Raw genomic sequence first — 16,393 nt, 5'->3', positions numbered from 1 at the left:
CCTTTCAATATCGCCAATCCATATCGATGCCTTAATTTGGCCCACAATGCCATTAGCGGCAACACACGGATTATCGACCGGACTAAGGCAACTCACCGTCGACGGCAGAGTCCTAAAAATTAACTCGGAAACCATGGTGGCGGATGCCCCCGTATCTATGACCATCTGCACCTCAACACCCTGCACAAATCCACATACTGTGGATGATCCCGCTACCGCTGCCATGACACGGCGTGCCAGTGCGGTCCATTGCCCGGACCCCCGTGGCCAACCATCACGCACCGAAGCACCACCTTTGTACCCCGTATCCCTATGAGGGGCGATGGCGTGTGCACCCGACACTGACTGCAATGGGAATGCATGAGGTGGCTGTGTCGGCCGGGTGTGTGACGCATCGCGACCTGTCTTTGGACCCAGAGGAGTGGAGGCCGGCAGGGCGAAGCTGCGAAAAACTGCCCCAAATCATCACGACAGCTCCTGGAGGTGTGGCCCGGCAGGCCACACCTGAAGCAGGTAACGGGGCTCCGCCAAGGCGGAGGCAAGATCCCCCCCGCTGGTCCCGTCGTCGTCCCGCTCCGACTCTCCCCCGTGGGCTCCAACCACCCAACGCGCAGACCCAGGGAGACTCCCGGTGCTCCTGGTCGCCCTCTTCTCCCGGAAATCCAGCCCTGGACGCCACCCCGGCACATCGTCGCAGGTTACAGTGGGCCTGCATGCATCGGGCGACATGAATTAAAAAAACGTTCATTTCCTGAGCCAGCGTCAACAGTTTCTCTAGCACCAGAAAATCCAGTCCTGCCCGCTCTATCCTGGGATACGCATCCTGGGCCAGTGACAGTAGTGCGCTGCGGCAGGCAAGGGGCATCTCGGTCTGCCCCCGACTCCGCATCACGAATTTCCACCGCGCGTTGGACGGCGGGTCAAAAATTGCCGCCAACTGGCCATACGCCTGATGCAGTGTCGTTCTGTCCACCTCGGGAATGGAAAAAAACACCGCCAAGGCTGCGTCGTCCTGCGTGGCGGGAAGAATACGTAGCGCCTCTGCATAGGACCACCCCGTGAGCCCACAAGTGGCAGCGAACCACCGCCGGAAGACCGCCCAATAATCCCCCGCAGCCGAAAATTAGTTGAGAAACGGCAGCCACTGGGAAGGGGCCCCCGGACGAGCCGTCCCCGGCAAGTTGCTTTCGGCAGGACTCGATATCCGCCCTTGGTCGGCAGTGACGGCGGAGTCGCCTCCACCGGCCCTTCCTTGCCCAGCTGCCCCACCAGTGCCGTCACCGTGGAGAACAGCTCCACGATGCGCGCGCTGAGTGCCCGCAGCCCTTCTCCAGCCGTTGACGGCGCAGGATCGTCGTTCTTCACCCGCTGCCCCGCCGGGACCGCCACTCCGGGACCCCCTGCCGAGGTCTCGACTGCTGGGGCTGCCCAAGAACCCTCCTCGCCGTCGTCATCTTCGCTCGAGGACGTTCTGATGAGAACCATGGATTCCGCCATAGCCTATTTCCCCCTCAAGGATTCGAAAGGAATTTTTTTTTCCTAAAAACCCTACAATAGAAATGAAAAAAAAAATGTTGTTAACACTCCTGACACCAAATGTAGTGTGCTAATTCACAGACACGAGCAGGAGGTACTCTCTCTTTTATTCCGGCCGTCATAGCCTTAGGGGATAACCACACACCGGGTCAGGACAGCCAACATGCTGCCAGACCCACAGCTTGAAGAGGGTGAAGATCACAACGACAACGGCACAACGAGTTCCACTCCAGATCGCAGCAGCCCCGACTGTGAGTCGGAGCTCGCCTTATATCCTGAACAGTGTGACCAGGCTCCACCCTTGGCTCCACACCCCTCTGAATCCCCGAGATGGCTCTGTGCCTTACCCACAGGTGCAACTGGTAGAACGGGCTGTTACCCCTAAATCTATTTTTCTCCCAATCTCCAAGCGGCACGCGCTCCAGTGACTCATTCCACGTCACTACACATGCACTGGGGAAATTACCGTCACTTCGTAGCAGCAGACAACTATTGTTACAATAGGTGCATGTTTTTTAAAGGATTATAAGTGAATCTTTGGGCCACACTTTATTAAAACGTTCCATCAGTTGCATTGTGTAATGACGTTGAGAGCATCCGTCCGAAAAAAGAATTGATAACAAAATCTGGAAAGTTTCTCACACAACCTGGCAATGTAACCAATGCAACGGTGACAATGGAACAGAACCCGTTCGTAAGTCGGGGACGGTTCGTACTATTATTTCTATATTTATGTATATTACATTTGTTGATTTGATGCTAATTCAGATACATGTGGTAGAATAATTACTTAAATAGAAATGGCTAAATTATCGGAAAACCAAACAACAATAGAGGACATTGTGATGATTACATGGACACAAGGCACTGAAAATACTGTGGCCTAACAAAAACAAGTTACGAATAACGATCATGAAACTCACTACTCTTTAAATGTTGTGGTACGGCCATTCAATGTGTTTTTGGATTGTGCTGTGCATTGATTGGCATAATATCTAACGTTTTGCACCACACGCTAGAGAGCTGCAGGAATAACACTTGATACAACCGCAAAAACACATCATAGAGCTAATGATTAAACACATACATTCTCCAAATAAAGTGTAATACCCTTGGCCCGCCAATGTTTCAAGACTTAATCTGTGCCAGGAAGAGTTATTTGTCTCATACCTCGAACCATCCATTCACAGCACACCTAACTTCGTTATCATTAGGACATTTCTTTCTCAACAAAGCGATTATTTAACTTGCAAATATGTAAACGTTCCTGAAAGCCAGGTCTGGTGAGTATCGAGTTTCTCCAGAATTTCTCAATTAAAAAAAGAATTGTGTTATTATGTTTTACATTTATTTTTTATGGCAGAGATGAACTTGTATTTATATATTTGCGAAAACAGCAGAGACTGGATATAAGAACGTCTTCTACAAGCACAGTTAGGTTAAGAGAAATGCATCCTTACATTACACTGGTTGGCGGGGAGGAGGAAAAGGAAAACTTTAAATATAAGCACACCTGGACTTGCTCCTAAGGGGTTTGCTTTTTCTATCTATCTTATACTGATCACTCCCTCATTGCCTTCCCATCATTGTTATGAGCAGGAACTCAGCATTTATATGTGCCACAGACACTCGCTGCACTGCTGAGTGGGATGGCTTGATCTGCTGGTCGTGGGGGCTGCCAGGCTCAATGGTGCGTGAGAAATGCCCTTCCTACATCTACGACTTTAACGCACACGGTAAGTTCGTATAACTTGGAACCATGTGAGGTCAGTGCAACGTTACCATTTTATAGCAATGTGTAAAAGTGAAAGGAGCAATCCTGCAATGTTTTGTTCACGTCACTGCTGGCGCAAGGGCCGCCACTCGATGGAGCTCTAGAGAGCCCCTCTAGATAGTATTTGGCCTACTCTTCCACGCTGGCCAGTCATCCTGGAATAGGTAGGAGTAACCACACTTTACCCACAACATGTGATCTGCCGAACGACTCACTGTGGCCTACCTATTTATACTGCCGAGTGGAAAGAGGTGGGGCTGAATGTAAGAAACATACCGAAATGTGTCAACTTCCCCTGCCGGGAGGTCACATAGAACCAGTGTCCTCTGGACTGAAAGTCCATTGTGATCACCATTACACCACAGCAACATCCCAGGAATGTGTATTCGGCCTTAAGCGTGGGAGTGGTGTTTCATATATGCGACACCGAAGGGTATAATTTACATTTGCCTTATAGATTGTAAAATATCGTTCGGAATTCTTAAAAATGCACTCTAAGCTAAAAGACTGGTAAAGCCCAACATGAAATGGTTGTTTAATGGAATGAAAATATTGCACACATTAATCATTTGTGACAAATGTATTTCTTTTATTGAAAGTTGTTTATCCAACTTGTAATGATATGTTAATTGCACACTGGAGAACCAGATGTCAACAATAATGATTGATGATGTATATAATAATGATATACTTTTTGCAGGGCGCTAAATGTGTGCTAATTTAGTATCATTGAAGCTGACTCTCAAACTTCAAGTAATGAATCAAAACCTTACTTTCCTTTTTTATTCATTAATTTCATTATACGAAAACGTATTAAGCACAAATATTTTTCTTCCTAGTATTAGAATCACCACCAGCAGCAGAACACGCATATCAAGTTCAGAAATAGCGCAGGGAAAAAATATTAAAGAACATAACGAAAACTCAGCCAATATCTGGCTACCCCGGAGGCCTCACACATTTCAACATTTTAATTGAGTTTCGACTCAATCACAATTGTCTACCCTGAGAGAGGTGAATCCTATCGAGTGCAAATTGCAGTTTTAGTGTAGTTTTTTTTGCTACGGGCAGCGATTTTATGCGATATTGGAAGATAAAGTTAGTGCGTTGTTATATGCGAGAGACATTTTCGTGCCAATTTTGCTTGATAACAATGGATTGGAAAATACAGTTTGGAAATTGATGGGTCAGTTATCTGACATAGCCACTATTAACTTTTAAGACACTGTCCCATTATTACTATTTTTATTATCAGGTCAAAGTAAATGTGTCTCCACACTCCAACGAGCATTGGGAGGTGCTCATCTCTATTAGCAGTCCCCAGCAAATGATATAAACTTTTTATTGATGTCAGAGATTAACATAGTACTGTATACCAGAATAAACGATGCTCCGAAATAAAACACGCACCCCACAAATATGGGTCCTTTTGAAAAATTACATTCATACGAGTAAATACTACGCAGGAAAACGTACCTTTACATTACCTACACCGAATGTGAAAATTACAGTATCTGGTATGTAATGCAATGCGAGCATGGCCATTCGTTCCAAAATCGTTACAGCACCGGTAAGAGCACGTTATACGCAGGACTCCATTCTGAGTCTCCACATGTAATCTAAAACAATAACATTGTCATTATGAGTTTGTGTAAAGACCAGTGAAACATCTTCTCCCCAGTCACTTACGAAAATCCATTTAGGTGGACTGAGTGTCACATAGATTAAGTGGCAAGAAGACAGTGGCACGTAGATTGATGCTGTTTACAAGCAAAGGGTCTGCCTCCCACTCTCTAGATTTTCAAGGAACATTAGATCTGTCAATTTATTTTGTTCAACACTTAATTAATTATGAAAAGCTAAGCGACTGTACAAAAGTGTCTTTTATGCTGCAGGTCACGCTTATAGGAAATGTGAGAGTAATGGGACCTGGAAAATGTCAACAGCAAACCGGTTGTGGGCAAATTACTCCGAATGCACCGAGTTTCTCAATCCACATGTACAAGCCAAGGAAAAGGTGAAGGAATCCACACCACAATTTACTCAGCAATCGCACATTACAATTCACAACAAAATGTCGGCATGACACACGTTGTTAAGAATTCATTGTGTCTGTACCATCAGGGCAAAGCGAACAAAAAATACTCATCGTTGTTGTTTCATGACAGTGTTATGGGATCGGTGTGCTATTCGTATGACGGATAGCTACTATCTCTATGCACGTTTCCGCTTTTGTTGATATAGATAATGTCTGTGTTGTGGGAAATTAATTCAAAGGCGCTTCCTTAAAATGTCACTGAAATACGTAAATAAGCACGCATGGCTCACAAAGCAAACAAACAATTCGAGAGACGTTGATTGATAAGCAAAGCAAGTGGGCCTAAGCAAGGACATATTGATGACCAATGATCGAGAATGACAATCGTGTGGCTGCCAAAGGAGGGAAAACATGCCCGAGAGCTTGACCACCATGAAGGCGGGGTGACGAGGATCATCTCATACGCAGGAGGCCTTCATCCAGCAGTGGATAGAGCATGGCTGTTGCGCGATGGTGATACTGATCGTGATACGACGACTGACGTAGAATGGCAAGGACTTCATCCAGCAATGAAATGGCTGTGAATGTTTTTTTTCTAAATAAACGAGACGAAGATTGCACCAACCTACAACGGGCAATACTTTGTCTCAATATTTGACTTTGATCGTATCTCCAGTCGCTTCATTTCCCATATTCAGGCACAATAGTTATTTATCTTGCCACATGCTTAAATCAACATATTGATGACGAACCGGCAACCAATCTTCCAGCATGAGAACGTAGGCGTGCACAAGTCTTCCGGAGAAGGAAATAACGTCTATCTAGCCTGCCATCTCATTTACCCTCTGCAATGCACGGCTGGGCATTGACTATCGGGTGATTGAGTTGGGTCAGCTATCTTCAGACCGGCTGTGACAACCACACAATAAATAACCACTCATTGAGCGAGTGGACAGTGGGCGGTCATAAATGCGTGTAGCGTAGCAGTCAGCTTGGGCGAACCAATGAGCCATTTCACACAGGTTCGACAGTTCCATTTCCGCAAGCAATCCAGTGAGGTGTAATTTCAAAAGTGTGCCACCTGCTAGAGACTGGATATTGAAGACCGTGTAACAAAGACGGGTCATTCACTGAAATAAGCCAATGTGTGTTTCACCCTCACGTGTGAAGGCATTCCTGCTGCTTAATGATACTGTAATAATCAGTTCCATGATTGACCTCAGCCAGAAGATTGTGAGTTAAAATCCCTATTGAAGCCATGTCCATTATCCTTTCCGGGTCAATTAATTGAGTACCACTTTATTAGGGGTTAACAGTGGTCATCATGCGGAGAGGTCCCCCCCCCCCCCCAGGGGCTGTCAATGGAGATGTGCATTCGCCCAATGCACTCTTAAAGCGTAAAGACACTTTGGGCCACGTTCACTCTTGATGAAATGGCTGAAAGACTTTATTTCGGCATTTTATTGCATTGTTGATAGAGGAGATGTCAGCACATTGCCTCCAAAAAAATCGGGTGAACGTGCCCCATTATAGGAATTCGAACTTTTGATTTTACGACAGGATGGCTCAATGATGGCTCAACGGAGTCTTAACTTGTTTACTGATGACATACACACATTCATTACTGCGGGAAATTAGTTTTCTGAGAGCAGTAATTTACTTCCCATTCAAAACAGTGTAGCAATAACAGAACGCCATATTGATCTTGAAAGGTCATCTTCATGTACTAATAGAGCAGAATAGGTAAAAAACTAATTAATTGGCACATTTGCCCATGTGACAGCTTGATTTGATTGGCTTTGTCGGGTGGTGGAGGGTGATAGTTAAACATTTACACATATATATGCATGTATATTAAACTTCTTTCGGTCCGTACGTAGCCAACCATGTTAATCGGAGGTCAATCATGGAACTGAGTATTATATAAACTAATTATGGATCATATTGGTTGTGAAGGCCTGCATGTAGAATTATGAAAATTAATGTAAGTGAGTTTTTAAATGTATTGGAAACAATATATATAATAGTTGATTCGTGCAGTAATTTATCGATTAAAATCGATTCTTATACTCACGATACAGAATTGTGCATGTAAGGATTGATTCTGTCATGCGTCCATGTGACACCTGCAGCCATCAGAGATGCTACATTCACCACTGAGTTAAAGAAAAAGAATCAGTTCTTGAATCAATTCGTGAACCCAAAGTCTGCCAAATCATTGAACCGTGAAGGAATTTAAATTGTTACGCACGTAATTTACACCCATAAATAAGAAATGTCCAAAACTCTAAAGATGATCACTTTTAATTTGACAACTCATTTTAAGTTACATTTACTTTGACATGTGTCTAATTATACATTGCCATGAGCATGCATTATTTATACAACTTGCTAATTCACATTATAGTGCCAAAACATTTATAACATAATAGGTCCCTCGAGATACGTTCACCTCATTTATTTGGGTGTCCAGACTCCTCAAGGGAAATCAAATGTTAATGCACAACTCCAGTTTCCCACACACTTGAATAATTAATTTACGTATCTAATTTTGGACTGTGAATGTAATGTTGTTCATTTCGTACTCTTTGGTTCTTTCGGTAAAGTCACGTAGGTATAAAATAAAATAAATTAAATCACGACGTTTCGGGTGCAACACAAGCGAGGAGAGATCTCTCCTCCCTGGCTCCTCCCCCCTCTCTCTTACCTATATAGCCTCTTGTTACAAGCAGCCCTTTTGCCCACTTCAGAAATTGTTTCTTGCTGTGGTTGTCCCACCTGATGACGGACGCTTGTGTTGCGCCCGAAACGTCGTGATTTAATTTATTTTGTACCTACGTGACTTTACCGAAAGAACCAAAGAGTATGGATCTCTGCAGTCACGAAAACTTCAAATCGAGATTGTTCATTTTGTATTAAGGATGTTTATTCTTATACTCTTTAACCAAAGTCTCCCATGCAAAAGAAAAACAGGGTGTCCATATAAGTACATTCCGTAAATAACGAATTCGACTGAGACCGTATTGTGAACAGCATTTTTCAAATGTTTGAATTGTGCGCTTAAGTTTTATTAAACCAAAACTCTTGAGTGATCTACAACAGCGACATAACAGAAGAATACTAAACAATCGCAGCTGAAAAGCTGGTGAACGCCAGGGACTCTCTTAAATATCGATGCGACATGAAATGCTAACACCATGGCGGACATAGAATAATGAGACTCGTACGATGAAATATTCACATTACCGAGTGTTTGTCTGTGTGTAGTTTTATCCATCTATTTCAAACTTCTGTATAATTATATTTTTGTTTAATAGATGGAAGCCCTGTATCTCATCTTGATGGGATGTCATACACCTTTAAATAAAGTAATGTATTAATTGAATGAGCAACATTTGGCCTAAGCTGTGACCAGGATCCAGCTGGGTCTATATTTCAGACTTAATTTTTTTAAAATCCGCTGTTCAAGTAAGAACAGAGATATTCATAAGTGGCCCAGCTGAATTTACATCACGGTGGTGCGATTTCTCGTACGGCTTAACGTCTCGCCTGATTAACCTGCCCAATTCAAGTCGACGTGTGGGTTCTACGTAGTTTAACGTTAATTCAGAAATTCATAAATACCATGGCTTTGTTTTATATTAGTATTTTTTTGCAGCTGAGAATTTATACACTCACAATGAATTGCCAATATGAACAGATATAATTCAATTAACCCTCACACTCCACTGAACCTTAAAGCAATTTGATGTTGATGTTCTCATATTACCTCTTACCCAATAGCAAAATTGAAAACAATTAAGAGCAATGATATGACCAAAATGAAAATTGCATTTAGCTATTTAACACTGGATGAAACACATGCTTCTAATATTCCAGCTCTGTCACCAATTAAAAAGCATTGCTTACAGGCACAATCAAGTAATTTTATCTGTAAGGATAGGTGCAGAGGCAATTTTAAGTTAAATTAGCACAAATGTTAAATCAAATTCAGTGCTGTGTACGAGTGGGTCTAATGTGTTCCAAATTCTGCAATTGTTATATTCCATAGAAAGGCAATACCTAATTAACAGGAATAGATGGTACACATTTAAGCACATAATGGCATTAAGCAGTTCTCAGTATAATTGCAAGTATTATTTTTGTGTTGAGAATGTAGAATAATGTAGATTGTCTCCAATTGACAAGCCACCAAACGGAGATGAGCAGTGCCAACCTTTATTTGAACATATACGGTTTGATTTTATAAAGTTGTAGAGTTTTTTTGGCAAAATTTGAGAACATATAAACGCTTATATGTCTTGGATATACCTGTGTATTTAATTGTTGTATGATGCTCTTTGATCTGACACTGGTGTCCTGTGTTCACGTGCAGGAATCCATACATCGCCTCTCCATTCTTTACACGATCGGGTACTCAGTGTCGCTGGCGTCTTTGGCTATTGCTCTATGCATCCTCACGATGTTCAGGTAATTGCCATGGAAGCAAAAAGAAACACATTGCACTCGCTGCTTTATTGAAAGCACCATCACCTTCATGGATTATCACTATTGTCATTGTCATGATTATCACCACCACTCATGTGCCAAGCGTGTCCTCGTAGTAAATATCTCCTGGAGCGAGAGGTTAACTCCGACCTTAACCAGACATGATCTCGTATCCAGCAGAGCTCAAGAGGAAATGGGCAGTTTGGTAATTGTCAGGTAATTCTATCCCATTTTCCTTGCGGGATATGGCCAAGCAGCACTGTTGTTAGAGTGTTCATCTCGCAATCATAAAGTTGCCAGTTCATATCTAGGTCGGGGTAAACTCAGGTCATCATTACTTCGGGTTTCAAGTTGGTCACTTTGGAGGGGGGAATGAATAGTGGGAGAGAACAGATCACTTCGTAAGAATGTGGAATTTCCATTGCTGTTTCAATGCAACCGAAGAGAAATTCGCAGCATTATTAAGAGTCAGTGGGAAGCCTCCTTGCTCCAAAGTAAGGCACATTTACTCCTTGGGCTCTGACGCGGCCAATGATATGACAATTTTGAGTGTCGTCCCCTCATAGGCCTGGGTGCTCTTTATACACTTTTGTTGAGCTATCATTTTCAGCGACGTCGCGTGTGAAAAATACGTTAATAGATCAGTAGGCATTACCTGGTAAGACGAGAAAATGTGTTTAGTTTTATTTGTAAATATTTTTTAGTGGATTTGTTTATCCTTCCTATACTTTACACTCCTTTCGTGTTTTAGAATTGTTTGTTATTGCAACGTTCTGACCCGCCCCTACTGGACATCTACCAAAACAAGTAATATTAAAATATACTTTTTTTAAAACACGCTTTAATGAAATGTACCGTACGAGTAATGGCAGAACTCCACGACTCCAGGAAGTGGCCCCGAAGCTTGCCATAACGTAAGGAACTGTGGTGATTTACAGCCAACGTTAGTTGAACGTGGACAATTAGACCCAAGCCGAAACATAACATTTAAAAAAGATTGCTTTAAAAAAAATGTTTTTTTTATTGAAAGAATATAGTTTTGTCATCAGTATGACATACGTATACCAAGTTTGCAGTCGATACGACATTGGGAAGTGGGTTAAAATTGAGTTACAAGATTTTAGTATACGACAACAGACAGAGTTGAGGATACAACAGACAGAGTTAAATAAAAGCGTGTAAAAGAGCTTCATCGCTCATCGAATTCGGCCAGGATAAATACATATGCTGATTATGATACGCCTCCCACACGTCAAACACTCATTAATTACATTAGCCAAACATCGTAATGCAGGACCCTATATAAAGTCTTGAGACTCAACAAAGCTTTCCTGGGTCATCAAATGGCATTATTGTGATTATTACATATGGGCATCACGCATGAGCCAACTTGCACCCCATGTTTGTTTTCTGAACACGGATAAAAGCTGTGTGAACAATCACAAACTGGCAGAGGGTCCTTTAAGCTTTCACGGGGCACTCTGTCGATGCGTTTCATCTTTTACCTTCATCTCTGCCAAGACAGAGAGCGCGTGGCCTGCCGGGATGAATGGCTCACAAGCCAATGTGAATGAATAGCAGGCTCCTATTTTTTTTTTATGTTTACGCCGATGTTTGGCTTGCAGGAGGCTTCACTGCACGCGCAACTACATCCACATGCACCTGTTTGTGTCGTTCATGCTGCGGGCCGCGAGCATCTTCGTCAAGGATGGTGTCCTCTACTCCGACAATGAACTGAGGCTCTCCACCCCAGGACCATCACCTCCCGCTGAAGCGCCGTACATATTTGTACGTTTTTGCACGGGAGTTCACTGGCCGGACAGAAGGGAAAACATGGGGGACTGCCTCTTGGGCAGGGGTCGGGAACCTTTTTGACTGGGAAAGCCAAATATTTCTAAATATATTTCATTGAGAGCCATATAGTATTTTTAACGTATAATAAATTAAATATGTCTTACTTTTAATGCGACTTCTGGTGCTGCATGGTTTTGCTGATGGCCTTGTAGTCTGGTTCATACGACGTGGTGAGGTTGAGCTTCATGCAGGCGTGACCCGTGAAATTTATCTTCAAAACTAATTTCTGTTTACTTTAAAATGACACAGTATTATTAAGCAATATCACAAGTATTTTAAAATCAGTTCCAAACTGATTTTTTTATTATTATTTTTTTTCAATTCAAAATTGTCTGGGAGCCATATGCCGTCACCGGAAGAGCCATATATGGCTCGCGAGCCATAGGTTCCCGACCGCTGCTCTAGGGTAACAGTGATTATAACGAGTGGATCGAGGGAAGCCGGGATGAGCAAAATATTTCCCTCCCCGCCCAAGAGAACCACTGGGCAGAGACCGATTAGCATGTGGGCTCAGTTAGCGACAGGATTCTCCGAGTCGGAACAGTCTCTCCCTGCTATAACATCCACGGAGATTGGGTACTGGTAACATACGGGGCCCTGGCTTTACACTTGCTTTAGTGAACAATTGTGGTTCGCACATTCAACTGTATTTTATTTAATCGTGTAACTTAGAATTGTTACATATATTTTAGACATATTTGAGTTAAACGGGACATTGGTTACTATATTGGCATTTTACTGTATTTTCATCATCCATGGTCAATCCACTCCTGCATGAAGGCCTCTCCAAGCTGGCCACTATCTCTCACAATCCTCTCGTGCAACAATCCATCCAGCTTCTGCACAACACCGGAATGTATGACTCCTGATCCTCAGTGGTTGTCGTCTTACATGCATTCCATGTAGACCTTCCGTATAAATACTAAACAAATATAAAGAATGTTTTTCTTTTATTTGGCTTTTGGGCTCTGACATCACACGAGTGCCTGCTCTTACATGAGCTTTCTGGCTCTTTATTATCCAATGTATGGTAGCGTGCACTGTTAATTTCCACGCAATTTTGCACACGGCTGTGAAATTCAAACTCTTAATCAGTGTAAACTAGTTAAAGATGGGTTACACAGGTCATTTTAAATAGTCTTCAATGATCATGTTAGTGATGAGGTGGCAGTAGTTTGTTTTAACGTGGCTTTTCGGCAAATGGCAGCGCTCAAGTCGCTGCTTTAATCAGCGCGTTCAGGCGAGTCGGTGCCTACATTTACAGCAGAGGACACTGCGCGATTCGTTATTCGATACGCAAAAACCACTGGACAGCTGTGAGAATAACAGCAGAGGCTCGGTGACAGCTACACCCTATCCAAATGTCACGTAGGTAAAACATCAAAATTAATGAAAATAAAATAAAATAAAAATTACGACGTTTCGGAGGCAACACAAGTCTCCGTCATCAGGTGGGACCGTCACAGCCGGATTAGCTGCATATTTTCATTAATTTTGATGTTTTACCTACGTGACTTTACCGAAAAAACCTAAGAATAAGAATCCTTGCAGTCACGAAAGCTTCAAATCTAGAATTACATTTGGCAAAGTTATTCCGACAAGGGTCATCAGAGTCAATCATTGATTATATTTTAGAGCCCCCAAATGTCCTGTAACTCCCCATTATTGACAGGGCGGACTGACAACTGAGACATTTATATGATTATTACTAGATTGAGCGTCCAAAGGGAAGTACAAAGGTGATGTTTTATCTCCAACTGCCAAATGCAATTAATGACGAATATATCATCTGGGAGCATGCTGGCTATAAGTGGTAAAACAAACCTAGAATATATGGCTCAAAGGTGAGGCTGTTGGATCACATTGAGAAAGTGTCATTACACGAATGAGACATTCATCCTACAGGGATATGAGGTGGATGTAGGAGATAAGTACAACAGTCAGTTGACTTGCATGTGCAGACTACGTTGGGGTATTTTTGTTTTAGGAACGCTATGCTTTCCTCCCAGATGCACACAACTCTCACTTAAGATGTCGCCAGAGATCCCAAGCAGGCGTCTCATGAAAAGAGTCTTTAAACTCTTGTTTATTTGAAATAGAGAATGCTGTCATTGCCGCTGCTGTTGTTATTAGAGGGTTGTTGTGCCCAGGTAGAATGCAGGACGAAACAAGTGAGAAAATAACATTTCCTATCATATGTTTGTAAACTGAGCTCATGAAATTAGACTTAATCCCTTAATCAGTTTTTTCTTCTTCTTGCGAATGATTGGTTGTTGGCAAGGCTTGTCTCCTGTGTAATTCATTATAGATGGAAGTGCTGGGATGTGTGGGTGTTTGTGTATTTGTGCTTATCGCTTCAAAGTTCATGTCATTGTCATGAGCAAATTAGCAATTGATTAAGTGTCAGTGTCCGATTTACTCATTTGTATTGGTGACTTCCATATGTATTGTAATACATCAATTTCTTGTGTTCGTTGCATTACAATTAATCTAAAACATAAAAGTTACTACTTCATGAAAATTACATTATTAAGCCTTGTTTAGAGCTACATTGACACATCTGAGCTTTGCCACAATTAAAGTCACGAATAAACGCATGGATATTTGTTTTTCAAATATGTAACATTAAAATTATTTTGGCTAAATAATTGTCATTCAGTTTGTAGGCGAGTAAAGCCATGTAGTCCTGCACAGATAAGTGATGGTCGCCCATTTTTCTAAGGAGATTGAAGCTGCATCAACACCCCCACAATCACAAATCACTCTGGAGTTTCATATTTAAAGGTAACTTTCAGCACCACTCCTATTACCTGGAGATTCAAACTCTGACCCTCGTGAACAGGCTTCCTTAAATTATATCATTACGCTTGCCTGGACCACAGGATTGGAATAATTGTCCTGGTGTAGGGGGGCCGCATTGTTTGTAATAACCATATCTCCTTCCTCAGTGTGCCATGAAAGGTACTTGCAATGATCATTCCACGTTGCCTTGTCAGGGACTCTGCGCATAACCTTGCAGAGGCCCAATGTGGCTTCAGGTCAAGGAAATCCTGTACAAACGCCCTATTCCCATCCGTCTGCCATAGCAGAGGTGTGGGGGATTTCAACAGGATCTATATCTCTGCTTTATTTACCTGATCAATGCCCAATATACATTAAGAGGTCCGGGATATGTGTTATTCCTCCTGCGTTCAGAGTCCTCGACCCTCTGCTCATGATTATTAAGGACCTTTGTGGTGGGCAGGCTTGAGTAATGCTGGATTGCCAGGAGTCATAGCCATGTCCTGTTCACCTTGGGGTGTGACAGGTATGCCCTCTCGCGCATCAATTAGCCTCCTCTTGTATCTGGTATATATTAATATTATTGGATGAGCGTCTTCAATGTTTCATGCCCAGTGTTGATCATACCATATACTCTTCTGTGCTAGCCCTACAATAGCTGCTCGCTAACAGCGCTTGCCCACACATTTTATGAAGCTAAACGTAGCCTTCTGTGTGGCTTACTGCCAACAGGCAGGCTGCAGGGTGGTGGTGACTCTGTTCCTCTACTGCCTGGCCACCAGCTACTTCTGGGTGCTGGTTGAAGGGCTTTACCTTTACAGCCTCATCTTCCTCACCTTCTCTGCATCTGGACGCCTGTGGACATTTGCTCTCATCGGCTGGGGTAATGCTCCAACGCAGCAGCACAAGTTAAATATGCTTTAATACCAGTAATGAAAAAAATGCTTGCAAGTCATATGGGTCCAACGATTTACGTCAACCGAAAAATTTATTTCAAAAGTCGGGAACTAATTTTCCAGCTCAGTGGCACTTTTGGCTGAGCGTTTGGGCTTCAAAATCAGATTTCAAGTTCACATCCAAGTTAGGGGTCACGATGGCCCATTATTTTTAGAAGTTCAATAGAATGAGCACCGATTTATGGGAAGTAAACGTCGACTGTTGTATCGATAGATTGGCTCCTGCCATTGGAATTTGATTAATCCGACAATGTCTTTACCATCGCAGGACGCCCATGAAAGAGCCGACTTGCTTTTTTGGCCATTCCTGCTGAAAAAAATAAAATCTATCTATCTTAGCAGTGGTTGAACAATACATTAATCCGTTGATTCTTATTCTTACAATCCATGCAGCGTATCACACGTAACAATCTACATGTTTCAATTTGCGAATGTTGTATGTAACGAGTTAATGTTAATCCCTGCGGCTACTAGATGCTGCTACAGTAAACAAAAAATACGTAAAATTTAAATTGAATCGCGACCTTGAATAATTGATTGCAACATGAGGGAGAACATCGCTATGCCCCTAATAGCAATGTAACTGCGACCAACTGCCAGGTAAACGCAACGCCCCGGCGTGTTTGCTGTCTATTGCCATGCGCCAAGCCCTCTAATCTTGCTCTGTCCCACCTTCCCCTATGACCAACTCCACCGATCCCACCTCGTCCTCCCCTCTCCCCTTGCTGCCTTGTTGCAGGGTTTCCCGTTGTGTTTGTGTTCGTTTGGGCTGCAGCCAGGGCGACTCTGGCAAACTCCCAGTGAGCACAACGCACATTCCTCCGTCGGCACACGATCGGACGAACTGTTGTTACCGTAGCAAAACTCACAACGCAGTTATAAGCACTTGTACAAATGTATAATTTGCAATTAAAAAAATTACGCCTCTGAGAGTCAGAATAATAAAGCATTAGTCCATGGGCGGAG

The 16,393-nt window shown here is 42.8% G+C and overlaps 1 protein-coding gene across 1 annotated transcript in view; it reads left to right on the top strand.

Annotated features, from left to right (window-relative positions):
- Window positions 1–16,393, top strand: part of LOC133358719 (parathyroid hormone/parathyroid hormone-related peptide receptor-like) — a 67,676-nt gene that overhangs the window by 12,643 nt on the left and 38,640 nt on the right. The window contains exons 3-8 of the mRNA XM_061577160.1: window positions 3,162–3,272; window positions 5,206–5,327; window positions 9,724–9,818; window positions 11,462–11,624; window positions 15,204–15,354; window positions 16,167–16,227. Of these exons, the coding sequence (XP_061433144.1) occupies window positions 3,162–3,272; window positions 5,206–5,327; window positions 9,724–9,818; window positions 11,462–11,624; window positions 15,204–15,354; window positions 16,167–16,227 (703 nt within the window). The remainder of the gene's footprint in view (window positions 1–3,161; window positions 3,273–5,205; window positions 5,328–9,723; window positions 9,819–11,461; window positions 11,625–15,203; window positions 15,355–16,166; window positions 16,228–16,393) is intronic.

Source organism: Lethenteron reissneri, chromosome 7, assembly GCF_015708825.2.
Source record: "Lethenteron reissneri isolate LAM-NWPU_2019-01 chromosome 7, ASM1570882v1, whole genome shotgun sequence".
Classification (NCBI taxonomy): Eukaryota; Metazoa; Chordata; class Hyperoartia; order Petromyzontiformes; family Petromyzontidae; genus Lethenteron; species Lethenteron reissneri.
Note: the sequence above shows the minus strand (reverse complement) of the source record. Positions and strands in the feature narration are given on the sequence as shown.